This window comes from Meriones unguiculatus, chromosome 17 (assembly GCF_030254825.1).
Source record: "Meriones unguiculatus strain TT.TT164.6M chromosome 17, Bangor_MerUng_6.1, whole genome shotgun sequence".
Taxonomy (NCBI): domain Eukaryota; kingdom Metazoa; phylum Chordata; class Mammalia; order Rodentia; family Muridae; genus Meriones; species Meriones unguiculatus.
In genome coordinates, this window is record NC_083364.1 from 36,338,401 (window position 1) to 36,354,017 (window position 15,617).

The 15,617-nt window shown below is 46.2% G+C and overlaps 1 protein-coding gene across 1 annotated transcript in view; it reads left to right on the plus strand.

Annotated features, from left to right (window-relative positions):
* Positions 1-15,617, plus strand: part of Muc4 (mucin 4, cell surface associated) — a 47,741-nt gene that overhangs the window by 7,889 nt on the left and 24,235 nt on the right. Inside the window, exon 2 of the mRNA XM_060370244.1 lies at positions 8,639-15,451. Within this exon, the coding sequence (XP_060226227.1) occupies positions 8,639-15,451 (6,813 nt within the window). The remainder of the gene's footprint in view (positions 1-8,638; positions 15,452-15,617) is intronic.

Below are 15,617 nucleotides of genomic sequence, written 5' to 3' on the forward strand. Positions count from 1 at the left end.
CCCTGGGAGGAACCACACAGCTGGGAGGCATGAGCTTGTTGAGGCTAGCATGGATGGAGCATGGACTGAGGTCTCCGGAATACGGTTATGAGGTACGGCCCTGCCTCAGAGCTGGTGCCAATGGCCTCGCCATTTTTGGATGAGACTTCTCCTCTCTTAGGACCTCGAAACTTTTCCGTTTGGGGCTGTACCACATGTATCATCAGAAAGTGGTTTTGTCACCCCAAGGGGGCAAGAGCCCACAGCTCACACTGGCTGTCACAGAAAGAAGAAGCAGGAAATAGTCAGAAATGTCCCTCTGCTTTGGAGATGGTGGGCAAGTCACTGAGCCCTAGTTTTCTCACTGTGCAGTGTGGGCCACTGTTGGTGACATAAGGTACCAAGCATGATGAAAATAGCAGGCGTTAAATTATTTTTATCATTCAAAGAGTTCAAACGTGCTACCAGTGGCAGACAGAGCAGCTCAATGTGTGGCCCACTGAGTCACAAAAGCAGGTTGGTGGTCAAGGATTCCACGTGGAGACATGCTTTCCGCTAAACTACCCAAAGTCCGAGAATGCCTTGGGAGCGGCCACTCCTTCTTACAGAAACAATCCTGTCATGCGTGCAGATGCACTGACAGCATTCTTAGACACTCAGCCACACCAGAAGAAGCTCAAACACCAACAAATGCCCTACCTCTGAAAACTGCTTTGCTATCCTGATCCACACGTCATATCACAGGTGGGAAGAGAGGACCAGTCTCCATGGATCTTACGTGGCAGCTAGATCGATGCAATGTACTTCCAGGGCAGGCAACACAGACCATTTCAGAGAGCAGTTCTTCCTGGTCCTTCTAAACTGATAACCTAACAGTAGGAGGAGGGAAACAGTTATTGGGACGGTGTTAGCCAACTCTTCATTACTATAACAAAAATTTCAGAGGTGGGTTAGTTTGATAAAGAAAAGAAGTTCCTTTAGCTCACAGTTTAAAATGAACATATAGGTGCTGGGGAGGACCCCGTGGCAAAACAGTTAGAGCACTTATGAGGGTGAGTAGTCACTCCACCAAAACAGAAAGCCAGAGAGAGAGAGAGACAGAGACAGAGGGAGACAGAGACAGAGAGAGGAGGAGGAGGAGGGGGAGGAGGAGACAGGAGTCCCATAACTCTTTCCCAGGACATGCTTCCAGGTGACCTAAGGGCTTCCCATGAGCCTTCCTGGTAAAGGTCTCACCACCATACTGAGAAGCAAGCCTCCAACAGGTGAGCCACCGAGGAACAAGCCCACACCATACTCAGAGCATAGCCTGGAACAGGAAACTGGACTTAGGAAGAGCCATGAAGGGGGCCGCGGTGGTGAAAATGATTCAGCAAAGACAGTGGGGGACGTGAGAAGAGTCCCTTGGGGAAACGACAGCTGGTGCCAGACTACAGCGCTGGGGACAAGGAAGAGGAAGAAATGGAAAGTGACTCAGAGCGCTTCATCCTGGACATCTGGAAGCCGTTATTAAAAATTAACAGGAGGGGGGAGGTTATGCTGCACAGCAGAAGCTGCGCAGACCTCTGTGAGATTCAGGGTCAGCCTGGTCTACAAAGTCTAGGACAGCCAGGGCCCCAGAGAGACCCTGTCCAGAAAATCCAAAACCAAAACCAACCAGCCAAACAAAAAACAACAGAAAAAGATAGCAACTGTGCGTTAGCTCGGGTTGTAAAAGTTGATCGCGTGGGAGATGCAAGGCTAGGTAGGGTGCCACGCTGTTCTCTCGAAGGCAGCTTAAACAAACAGGTGAGCACACACTGAGTCTGAAGTCTCAAATGAGGTGTGTTATTACTTTGGGCTTTAAGGTCCAGCAGAAGTTTGAGTCTCTTAGAATGTAAGATAAATTCTCATAATATCATACCTCCACACCCATCATTTCACTTTGCTGATTCCTGATTCCATCCACAAGTTAAAAAAAAAAAAATAGACTCAGTGTCAGCTCAAGGACACTTTTTTTTTTTTTTTTTTTGTGGTGATTAGTTTTCACTTTGTGGCCCAGACACTACCTCTAGTAGCCCAGGTTAGCCTCACACTTGAGGCAATCCAGAGCCTCCCAAGTGCTGGGATTCTAGGCATGAACCACCCTCCCCTGTACACAAGGTCACATTTTAAAAGATTCCCCAGGGATTCCAATTTGTCTTATCATTTGTAAAATGATTTATGTATTTGTAATCGTGTGTGTGCCTGTCTGAGTTTCTGCGCACCACACTTATACAGGTCCCCGGGGAAGCCAGAGGGTGTCAGATTCCCTGGAACTGGAGTTATGGACAGCTGATGTGGGTGCTGGGAACCAAACCTGGGTTCACCGCAAGAGCAGGATGCTTGGGAGCCACCCCCATCCCCATCCTACCTCGTGAGGACCACTTTCTTACCAAAGATAAAGTGCTTTGTACTTGAGAATGGCTGCCTAATATTAGTAGATAATTAATCTGGAAATCATTTCTCCAAAGAGCTAACCAGTCCTTGCAGGAAATGGCTTATGAGGTGTCGTATAAATAGTGATGAAAGACGGAAAAAAATCAGTGCAGTGTCTGTTGTATTAACACGGAACCCTTCCTTCTCAAGGCCCAACCGAGTGAAAAGTTGTGTTGTTTTTTTTTTTCTTTCACTTACATCCCAAATATGAAAACAAAGCAGCTCTTGCCTTCTTGTCTGTTGTCAGGAGAGACACGCAGTAGCTCAATCAGGACCAGAAAGCTCTGTAAATAAACCTGTACAAGCAAGACTGTCAGGTCACAGCTCTGTTGGGTAAGATTTAAAGTCAGTAACGCAAAGCAAAGAGCTTCTAGAAGAAGAGGATGTTGGGAAATGGGGCCTCCCATAACCTCACAATGGTATGGCAAGGTGGCATGACCTTTCTTCCAAGAGTTTGACAATAACATGAATAACATGAATTTATATTATGGCATTAACCAGTTATTCCACTCACAGAAACTTATGTTTAGGAAATGAGCTAAAGTAATGGAAACAAAGCTGAACACGATGTGCAGAGATAGTCAATGAGCTTACAACATGGACACAGCTGAGTTACCCAGCCATGAGTTAAATAAACATAAAAAAAAAATAGTCCTGACAAATGAAAAATAGATGTTAGCTTCCTTGCTTGCATCAATAATATAATAAAAAACTCATGACAAACACAACACATAAATTCTTCTGATGGACATTATTAATGTTTTTATACGGAGTTAAAAATTGTGCCCACTGTTCTCCAGGGGTCCTGGATAAACATTCTCACACACGGAGTATCATACATGTGTACCAGCATGTGGGACAAGCACAGGTATGATTTATTAAGAAAAATTGTGCCAGGTCTGGGGAGGTAGCTCAGTCCCTATAGGCACACAAGCCTGAGGACCTGAGTTTGGTCCCCGGCATCAGAGAGTGCACAGCTTCGATCCCAGTGAGGGGAGGCTTGTTTCTTTTCTTTCCATATGAAAAAAGACATTCTGCATCCTGTGTCTTCTGTTTATTTTTCCTGCGCTGCACCTGCCAAGGCCTCCAGTGTAAATAACTAGGAGTGACTGGTGGTTTCTTGGCCTGATTCCTGATTGTACAGGAAATACTTCCACCACTTTGCCTATACTTGCTGCATTATTGCTTTTCATGTTATACTGTTGATGGAGATAATGGAGTTAACATCTTTTGTTTGCTAGAGACTACGTCGTTTACATTTATTTGTATGTACCTGTGCAAACACAAATAAATGTAAACAACCTAGTTGCTAGCAAACAAAAGATGTTAGCTTTCTTATATGTCACACATGCAGACAGACAGACACACCTACACACACACACACACACACACACACACATGCAGACAGACAGACACACCTACACACACACACACACACACACACACACACACACACACATGCCATGGTATACATGTTGAGGTCATAAGGCAACTGTAGGAGTCAGTTTTCTCTTCCCCACTATGTGGGTCCTGGGCAGGCAGCACCCTTAACCATTGCTCCATTTCAGCAGCCCAGAACTTTTATTTTCTTGAGACAAAGTCTCTCCATCTTATTCAAGCTGGCATCAAACTCATAATCAGTCTTCCAGTTTCGGCCTCCCAAGTACTGAGTTTACAGGTGTGCACCACCACAGCTGGCCCTTAGGAATTTAAAAGAAAGGCATGAAAAAGTCATAGGTTTTAAATAACTTATGTCCCTCGATGGACACCCCCTCTACCTTCCTCTTGATTTATATGGTGATTTTTCATTAGGTCTTACATTTATTTTACTTTTCTGGTCTAAATTCAGCTTATCCATAATATACTCTAAAACAAAAAAAAATCTAATGTTGGGTTTGGCTTACTAACATTTCATGTAGGATATTTCTGTGGATGTTATTACCAAGATTTATTCATCGTAGTTTTTCTTTCTGGATTGTCCTTGTACAGTTTTAACGTTAAGGCTACATTAGCATTGTAAAATCAGCCACAAAGCAGTCTTCTCTTGCAAATGCTGGAAGAGATTATGTAAAGTCGAAACTACACGATCCTCAGGGCCCCCATGGGAACGTGCACTGAGGCGCTCTGCTGTTCAGGCCACTTCTTTGCCTACGGTGGTGTAGACAGCTCCCCAGAAAGCGGCTGCTGTTGGTAAGGTTCCCAGGCTGGGAAGTGAGTGAGTCCCTTGATTTGTGTAAATCAGAGCTGATTCAGAAATTCCCTCGCTTGAAAGGCGGAACGGTGCTCTCAAGGAGGGGACAGAGGAGCTGGGCGTGGTGGCTTACTCCTCTAATTCACCAAGGAGGTGGAGGCCAGAGGACGACTGTGAATTTGAGACTGACCTGGGCTCCTGTGTGATGGAGAGAGATGGGGGGAGGGAGAGAATGAAGCAGGAGCAACTCTAAGAACTGCAATGGGAACCTAAAGGCCTTCTCGGCGAGTCGTTTCTCTGAGAACTGCCTTTCTACCTGTAGGCACTCAGGTTGAAAAAAACAGCTTGAAGGCTGGAAGCTGGTACGGGAGCGGCCTGGCCTTCCTAATGCTCCTTTTCCCACGCCAAGCCCGAGGAAAAAGGAGAAGTTCCATTCACTTTTAAAAAAGAACAATGCTATAAGATAATATCTTCCTATAGTTGATTGATGTCTTAAGCACATTAAATGGAAAACTCCAGAACTGAATAATTCACCGGTTTTAAATAATGTACCAAAGTTATCATTGCTGTTCTGTGTTATTATTGTTGTAAAACTCTTCTTTATGCCCGATTTATACATTAAACTTTAACATAGTGTGTGTACAGGGAAAAAAAAATCATTATCGCATTGGATACTGTTCAAGGTTCCGGGCACACAGCAGATCCTTGGAATGGAGTCCCTGAGGATAACGGGGACTATGGTCATCCAAGAACAATGAGTCACCACTGGAGCCAGGACGTTAGCTTCTCCTCCTGGAGTTTCCCTTCCCTGTTCACAACTGCAGATTTCATTTTAGCTTTCTCGTCTCATGGAAGAAACCCTCAAGTCAGAGACGTCTTGCTCACAGTAGTCCCGAGACAGGTAGCCTAGGGTTTTGAATTTGAAAAGCACAGGTTTTACTACTGAGCTGCACTCTCAGCTCTGAGAATTTTTATTTTCCTTCGTTTCGGGGGGTTTGGATAGTTTTTACTATGTAGTTTAGGTAGGCTTCAAACTCCCTGGGGACCTGAGATTCTCCTGCCTCAGCCTTCCAAGTGCTGAGCAGATGGCTTCTCTGTGGGAAGCCTGCACCTCTTTGGTTTGACTGATTTTCCAGGGCTTTCCCCCCAGAGAATTTCTCTCTGAACCTCTGAGCTAGGACAGTTTTGTGGACTAGCTCTGGCTCCTCAGCGCAGTAGGAAGCACAGTGTCCCAGATGACTGCTTTCTACCCCAGTCTACTCTCTAACCATGGTGAGGGAAATGTCTCTACTGGTTTGTACCTCTTAGGGCCATTTTAAGGAAAATTCAATTAAAAAAAAAGAAAAAAGATTGGCCACTTCCAATCATGACAGATATATTAACATTTAATCTTTATTTCTAAATTCCTGAGGGTGGGGGCACAAAATTGATGATACCTTCTCAATTGAGGGACATTTGTGATGCAGGATTTTGAAAAAACATTCATTTATGTTATTGACAGGTTTGCTAGGAGTCCCTGAACGTGTGCGACAGAGTTCTAAACACTTAAGAAGCCCATGAAAAGTTAGCATATTCACTGCTCTGAGTGATCTCATTTTGGTTAGTCATGATAAATCTTTTGATTAGGAATTTAGAAAATATTTTAGTAGTATTGATTTAGGCACTAGAGTAGTTAGGCATATTTTGGGCAGTGCTCAAATCCAACTTCCTTTGTCCACCCCTCCTTTCTCAATATTTAGAATATTTTTAAAGGTTTCTATTTATTATTATTATTTGTTTGACAGGGCTTCTCTGCGTAGCCTCGGCTATCCTGGAATTTGCTCTGTAGAACAGGCTGGCCTCGAACTCATAAGAGATCTTGCCTGCCTCTGCACCCCGAGTACTGGGATTAAAGCCACCACTGCCTGGCTTATAGTCATGATCTTTAATCATGTTTGTGTATGGAGGGGTGGATGGGAGTGCCAGAGACTGCAGGGAGCAGAGGTTTTTGGATCCACTGGGGCAGAAGTCACTGGAGATTTTGCTGTTGGATGTGGAGTTTGGGGACCCAACACTGGTTCTCTTAACCACTGTTCCCGTCCCCTGATTTCTAGAATTTTCACATTGCCTCCAGCGGGGGCTTTCCTTGGACCACCAGTGGTACTAATAAGGACACAGAGTCTTCCATAGAGTTTAAAGTTTAGGCCTTTCGCTGGGGCAGTCTTCTAGCTACTGTTTAAACTTATCCCGATTATTCTAACCTATGACCTGCCACGGCGCTAGCTCTTTACCTCTCCATCCTGTTCCTGTCCATCAGTTTCCTGCCATGTCTGCCTCTGGCTCTCTTGGTTCTGCTTTCTTCTCCCTGCATCCCTCTCTCTGCCCAGAAGTTGCGCCCTCCACTTCTGCCCTCCACTTCCCGCTCCAGATAGTGAGTAGCTGGAAGATCTTTATTACAACCATTCAGCAGTAAGACGATACAACAGACCATCTTTTAGATTGCTCTAGGCATTGAGGGCTGTCTGACCTTCAAGTATCTGAGCAGATGTGGAAGGGCAAGTGTTTCCAAATATAAAGTCAATGATGAGCCATAGAGATGACAAGCCCAAGATCCTCCTAGCACTTAGCTCCCTGCCGGCAGAGCAACCAACAATTGGCGATATGGAGACACACGACACCCCTCCGTACCATGTGAAGGAAAGCCACCTCAGCAGCTGCCAAATGGCACCTTGCAGAAAACAGCAGCATCTCCATCTTGGTGGCCATACTCTTTAATACATAAGACCTCTTAATACATCTAGTGACTTCTTCAGGTCTATGCACTTTCCACTCCTTGCTGCTGCCCTTCCACTCACATTCCTGAGCTTCCTCCTCTTTCTCTCCTGAGTCTGGCACATTGAGCTCTGTGGTGTCCCTTTGCCTAAACATCCACCATGGCAGTGAAGGACATGGAGAACTCTGAGGTAGAGGCTAGGAACTTGAGTAATAGCCTTGGCATCCGATGAAGAGCTGGAAATTTTGAAAGAGTCAGGTCTGTGAGAAGCCTTTATTCTCTCATTTGGAAAATGGGAACAATGACCCTTACTTACACAGATGTTGTGAAAATCAAAGGCATGAGTGGACATAAGCATGCTTTGAACATTAAGCAGTTGCTGTATACTTTACCCAGGCATGGAAGTTACAAAACTTCCACCCCATCCTGTTCGCATATATATCTACTTTCTACCAGAAAATATGCTGTCCTGAAAGACTCTTGCAAACCACATACAATTCTAGAGAAAGGTCACTGCTCATACATAAAATGGGGTGAATAGGGGCACCCTTTGACCCTCTGTTGTGATTTTCTTTTCATCTCATTACATTATGATTTTCATAGGCCCTGGGTACTTCTCTCTTTCTGAATTCTTTTTTTTTTCTTCTTCTTCTGAAAAAGAAGAAACCCTAAAATATTTTCCACCTATGTTGCTGAAGATAAATACAACTGCCACATGCTGGACCCACGATTATATTGATGTTTTTTTTTCCCCCTTCTCATTATAAAAGATACTAACAAAATATTTTGGGGGACTTTTCAAGGTGGGTTGAAGCCCAGTGAGACAGGATTTTGCTATGCTGCTCAACCTACCCTCCTACACAGCTATAATTGGAAAGGTTTTGATGACATGATCTGTGTGCATATCTTAATTATGTGGTGTTGTGGACTGTGGCATATGGTTCTTGGCTTCCAAGTTTAACATGAGGAAAACAGAGGGTTCATGGGATCCATGAGATGTTACTGTCTTACAAAAATATCTATAATGGAAGCAAAATGCCATCCCAAGTTACTTACTCTGATATTTATCAGTTAATTGGTATGTGCCTGTGAGCAGAATTTATGGCTCTGGTTAAATAAACAAAATCTTACAGAAATCACTCTGTACAGAAGTTTAAGAGATTGTTAGATGTATGAAAGAATTGGGATGAACTTTCATTTCACTGAACTAAACTCTGCAGGGTGATAAAGACCTTGTTTGTTTTCTTTAAAATCTCTAGCAACAACACCGGAGCCATACTCTTCTCTTCCCAGCACCACCAGCACAACTCAGTACACGGAAGCGTCCACCTCAACAGCCTCTACAGATATGATGTCAAGTAACACAAGACAAACATCACCAGTGGATATGCAAAGTTCCACATCTATCACTACAGAATTCTCAACAAAAACGTCAACACATGTCCTGTCAATTGTGACGACACCCATCACATCTACTCAGGAACTGTCAACACTATCTCAGAAACAACACCCTGAAAGCACGAAAACCAGCAGCAAACCTCAAACCACCAGCCTCAGAGAGGTGACCACAACAACTGCTTCATCCTTCACAAGTCAAAACACTCTGATATGGACTGTTTCCCCCAAAACAACCTCCCCACATGCTCCCAGCATGAGCAGCTCACTTCTAAGTACACCCTCCACAGAAATCACCTCAGTAGACACAGCGTACACAATTCCAAGGATTACTCCAGGCTCTACAACAACCTCCACAGAAGTCTCCATGACATCTTCACAAACGCTGTCAACAGTGTCAACACCCATCACATCTACTCAGGAATCATCAACATTATCCCAGAACCAACACAGTGAAAGCATGGAGACCAGCAGCAAACCTCAAACCACCAGCCTCACAGAGGTTACCACATCAACTCCTTCATCCTCTTCAAGTGATTTAATTCCCACAACCAAAAGGTCCCAAGTGACATCATCTCCACATGAAACAACCAACCCATCTGCTTCTAGTGTCAGCAATATGTCTCCAACCACACCAGACACGCACAGCCCAACTCCCTCTACAGACTCTGCTCCAGAAAACACAACTCCAGGGATTACTCCAAGCTCAACACCAACCAGAACAGGAGTCTCAATGACATCTCCTCCACACACACTCTCTACAGTGTCAACACCCATCACGTCTACTCAGGAATCGTCCACACTTTCTCAGAACCAACACACTGAAAGCATGGAAACCAGCAGCAAACCTCCAACCACCAGCCCCACAGAGGTGACCACATCATCTTCTTCATCCTCTTCAAGTGGACCCTCTTGGACATGGACTGTTTCCCAGGGAACAACCTCTCCTGTTGAATCAACCACCCCACATGCTCTCAGCATGAGCAGCTCACTTGCAAGTATACCAGACATGTTTATGACAACACCCTCCACAAAAAACACCTCAGTAGACACAGGGCACACAACTGCAATAGTTACTCAAGGTTCTACATCTGCCACCACAGACGTCGCAATAACATCTCCTCCACACACACTCTCTACAGTTTCAACACCCATCAGGTCTACTGAGGAATCAACACTTTCTCAGAGCCAACACACTGAAAACATGGAGACCAGCAGCAAATCTCAAACCACCAGCCTCACAGAGGTGACCGCATCAACTCCTTCATCCTTTTCAAGTGGTTCAACTCCCTCAACCACAAGATCCCAAGTAACATCATCTCCACATGAAACAACCAACCAATCTACCTCCAGTGTCAGCAACATGTCCCCAACCACACCAGACACGCACAGCCCAACACCCTCTACAGACTCTACTCCAGAAAACACAACTCCAAAGAGTACTCCAAGCTCAACAACCAGCACAGAAGTCTCAATGACATCTCCTCCACACTCACACTCTACAGTGTCAACACCCATCACATCTACTGAGGAATCACCAACACTTTCTCAGAGCCAACACACTGAGAGCATGGAGACCAGCAGCAAACCTCCAACCACCAGCCCCACAGAGGTGACCACATCATCTCCTTCATCCTCTTCAAGTGAACCCTCTTGGACATGGACTATTTCCCAGAGAACAACCTCTCCTGATGAATCAACCACCCCACATGCTCAAAGCATGAGCAGCTCACTTCCAAGTACACCCCCCACAGAAGCCACCTCAGCAGACACAGGGCACACAACTGCAATAGTTACTCAAGGTTCTACACTTGCCAACACACAGGCCTCAATGACACCTTCAACGCAGGAATTGTCAAGTGTGTTAACACCCATCACGACTACTCAGGAATCCTCAACAATATCCCAGAACCAACACACTGAAAGCATGGAGACCAGCAGCAAACCTCCAAACACCAGCCCCACAGAGGTGACCACATCATCTTCTTCATCCTCTTCAAGTGTACCCTCACTGACATGGACTGTTTCCCAGAGAACAACCTCTCCTGATGAATCAACCACCCCACATGCTCAAAGCATGAGCAGCTCACTTCCAAGTACACCCCCCACAGAAACCACCTCAGCAGACACAGGGCACACAACTGCAATAGTTACTCAAGGTTCTACATCTGCCACCACATACGTCTCAGTGACATCTTCACCACAGACACTGTCAACTATGTCAGCACCCATGACATCTACTCAGGAATCGTCAACATTTTCTCAGAGCCAACACACTGAAAGCATGGAGACCAGCAGCAAACCTCCAACCACCAGCCCCACAGAAGTGACCACATCATCTCCTTCATCCTCTTCAAGTGGACCCTCTTGGACATGGACTGTTTCCCAGGGAACAACCTCTCCTGATGAATCAACCACCCCACATGCTCAAAGCATGAGCAGCTCGCCTCCTAGTACAACCCCCACAGTAACCACCTCAGCAGACACAGGGCACACAACTGCAATAGTTACTCAAGGTTCTACACTTGCCAACACACAGGCCTCAATGACACCTTCAACACAGGAACTGTCAAGTGTGTCAACACCCATCACGTCTACTCAGGAATCCTCAACAATATCCAAGAACCAACACACAGAAAACATGGAGACCAGCAGCAAACCTCAAACCCCCAGCCTCACAGAGGTGACCACATCAACTCCTTCATCCTCTTCAAGTGGACCCTTACTGACATGGACTGTTTCTCAGATAACAACCTCTTCTGATGAAACAACCTCCCTACATGCTCAAAGCATGAGCAGCTCACCTTCAGTTACACCCTCCACAGAAACCATCTCAGTAGACACAGCGTACACAATTCCAAGGATTACTCCAGGCTCTACAACAACCTCCACAGAAATCTCAATGACATCTCCTCCACTCATTCTCTCTACAGTGTCAACAACCATCACTTCTATTCAGGAATCATCAACAGTATCCCAGAACCAACACACTGAGAGCATGGAGACCAGCAGCAAATCTCAAACCACCAGCCCCACAGATGTGACCACATCCTCTTCAAGTGGACCCTCGCTGACATGGACTGTTTCCCAGAGAACAACCTCTCCTGATGAATCAACCACTCCACATGCTTCCAGCACGAGCAGCTCACTTGCAAGTATACCAGCCATGTTTACGACAATACCCCCCACAGAAAACACCTCAGTAAACACAGGTTCTGCATCTGCCACCACAGAAATCTCAATGACATCTCCTCCACACTCACACTCTACAGTGTCAACACCCATCACATCTACTGAGGAATCATCAACACTTTCTCAGAGCCAACACACTGAGAGCATGGAGACCAGCAGCAAACCTCCAACCCCCAGCCTCACAGAGGTGACCACATCAACTCCTTCATCCTCTTCAAGTGGGCCCTCACTGACATGGACTGTTTCCCAGGGAACAACCTCTTCTGATGAAACAACTACTCCACGTATTTCCAGCACAAGTAGCTCACCTCCAAGTACACCCCCCACAGAAACCACCTCAGCAGACATAGGGCACACAACTGCAATAGTTACTCAAGGTTCTACACTTGCCAATGCACAGGCCTCAATGACACCTTCAACACAGGAATTGTCAAGTGTGTCAACACCCATGACATCTATTCAGGAATCCTCAACAATATCCAAGAACCAACACACAGAAAACATGGAGACCAGCAGCAAACCTCAAACCCCCAGCCTCACAGAGGTGACCACATCAACTCCTTCATCCTCTTCAAGTGGACCCTTACTGACATGGACTGTTTCTCAGATAACAACCTCTTCTAATGAAACAACCTCCCTACATGCTCAAAGCATGAGCAGCTCACCTTCAGTTACACCCTCCACAGAAACCATCTCAGTAGACACAGGGCACACAACTGCAATAGTTACTCAAGGTTCTACAACTTCCACCACACAGATCTCTATGACACCATCACCACAAACACTCTCTACAACACCCATCACATCTACTCAGGGATTTCCAACACTTTCTCAGGACCAACACACTGAAAGCCTGGAGACCAGTGGCAAACCTCAAACCACCAGCCACACAGAGGTGACCACATTAACTCCTTCATCCTCTTCAAGTGGTTCAACTCCCACACCAACAAGATCCCAAGTGACATCATCTTCACATGAAACAACCAACCCATCTGCTTCTAGTGTCAGCAACATGTCTCCAACCACACCAGACATGCACAACCCAATACCCTCTACAGACTCTGCTCCAGAAAACACAACTCCAGGAATTACTCCAAGCTCAACAACCAGCACAGAAGTCTCAATGACATCTCCTCCACACTCACACTCTACAGTGTCAACACCCATAACGTCTACTGAGGAATCATCAACACTTTCTCAGAGCCAACACACTGAGAGCATGGAGACCAGCAGCAAACCTCCAACCACCATTCCCACAGAGGTGACCACATCATCTCCTTCATCCTCTACAAGTGGACCCTCTTGGACATGGACTGTTTCCCAGGGAACAACTTCTCCTGATGAATCAACCACTCCACATGCTCCCAGCATGAGCAGCTCCCCTCCAAGTACATCCTTCAGAGAAACCACCTCAGCAGACACAGGGCACACAACTGCAATAGTTACTCAAGGTTCTACATCTGCCACCACACAGCTCTCTATGACAGCATCACCACAAACACTCTCTACAACACCCATCACATCTACTCAGGGATTTCCCACACTTTCTCAGAATCAACACACTGAAAGCTTGGAGACCAGCAGCAAACCTCAAACCACCAGCCTCACAGAGGTGACCACATCAACTCCTTCATCCTCTTCAAGTGGAACCTCACTGACATGGACTGTTTCCCAGGGAACAACCTCTCCTGATGAATCAACCACCCCACATGCTCAAAGCATGAGCAGCTCACCTCCAAGTACACCCCCCACAGAAACCACCTCAGCAGACACAAGGCACACAACTGCAATAGTTACTCAAGGTTCTACACTTGCCAACACACAGACCTCAATGACACCTTTAACACAGGAATTGTCAAGTGTGTCAACACCCATCATGTCTACTCAGGAATCCTCAACAATATCCCAGAACCAACACACTGAAAGCATGGAGACCAGCAGCAAACCTCCAACCACCAGCCTCACAGAGGTGACCGAATCAACTCCTTCATCCTCTTTAAGTGGTTCAACTCCCACACCAACAAGATCCCAAGTGACTTCATCTCCACATGAAACAACCAACCCATCTGCTTCTAGTGTCAGCAACATGTCTCCAACCACACCAGACACGCACAGCCCAACATCCTCTACAGACTCTGCTCCAGAAAACACAACTCCAAGAATTACTCCAAGCTCAACAACAACCAGAACAGGAGTCTCAATGACATCTCCTCCACACACACTCTCTACAGTGTCAACACCCATCACTTCTATTCAGGAATCATCAATATCCCAGAACCAACACACCGAGAGCATGGAAACTAGCAGCAAATCTCAAACCACCAGCCCCACAGAGGTGACCACATCATCTCCTTCATCCTCTTCAAGTGGACCCTCTTGGATATGGACTGTTTCCCAGGGAACAACCTCTCCTGATGAATCAACCACCCCACATGCTCAAAGCATGAGCAGCTCACCTTCAGTTACACCCTCCACAGAAACCATCTCAGCAGACACAGCGTACACAATTCCAAGGATTACTCCAGGCTCTACAACAACCTCCACAGAAGTCTCCATGACATCTTCACCACAGACATTGTCAACTGTGTCAGCACCCATAACATCTACTCAGGAATCATCAACACTTTCTCAGAGCCAACACACTGAAAGCATGGAGACCAGCAGCAAATCTCAAACCACCAGCCACACAGAGGTTACCACATCAACTCCTTCATCCTCTTCAAGTGGTTCAACTCCCACACCAACAAGATCCCAAGTGACATCATCTCCATATGAAACAACCAACCCATCTGCTTCTAGTGTCAGCAATATGTCTCCAACCACACCAGACATGCACAACCCAATACCCTCTACAGACTCTGCTCCAGAAAACACAACTCCAGGAATTACTCCAAGCTCAACAACCAGCACAGAAGTCTCAATGACATCTCCTCCACACTCACACTCTACAGTGTCAACACCCATCACATCTACTGAGGAATCATCAACACTTTCTCAGAGCCAACACACTGAGAGCATGGAAACCAGCAGCAAACCTCCAACCACCAGCCCCACAGAGGTGACCGCATCAACTCCTTCATCCTCTGCAAGTGGACCCTCGCTGACATGGACTGTTTCCCAGGGAACAACCTCTTCTGATGAAACAACTACTCCACGTATTTCCAGCACAAGTAGCTCACCTCCAAGTACAACCCCCACAGAAGCCACCTCAGTCAACACAAGGCAGACCCCTGTAAGTGGGAGTCTCAGTGTTGTCACATCAAGAGCCTCAAGCACAACTCTAGCTCGACAATCAACGATGTCCTTGCATAGCACTTCTACTCAGCAATCGTCCACATATTCTCAGAGTTCCCGGACTGAAAGCATGGCCACCTCCAGCTCATCTCAAACCACCGTCCTCACAGGGATGGCCACCGACAGCCATTCATCCTCTTCGCCCGGACCCACTGTGACAGAGGCCTTTTCTCATGGGACGTCCTCCTCAGGTGAATCAGTTACTTAGCGTCGCAGGTAGGGTGAGGTGAGGGTCCCTACGGTGAATGGTGACTAACCCTCTATTCCTTCTGTCTGCTCCTGTGCTTGCACACAGAGACACTGGCTGTTGACCGGTAGAAAGACAAACATCCTAGCTGTCTCTCCTCATTTTTAGTG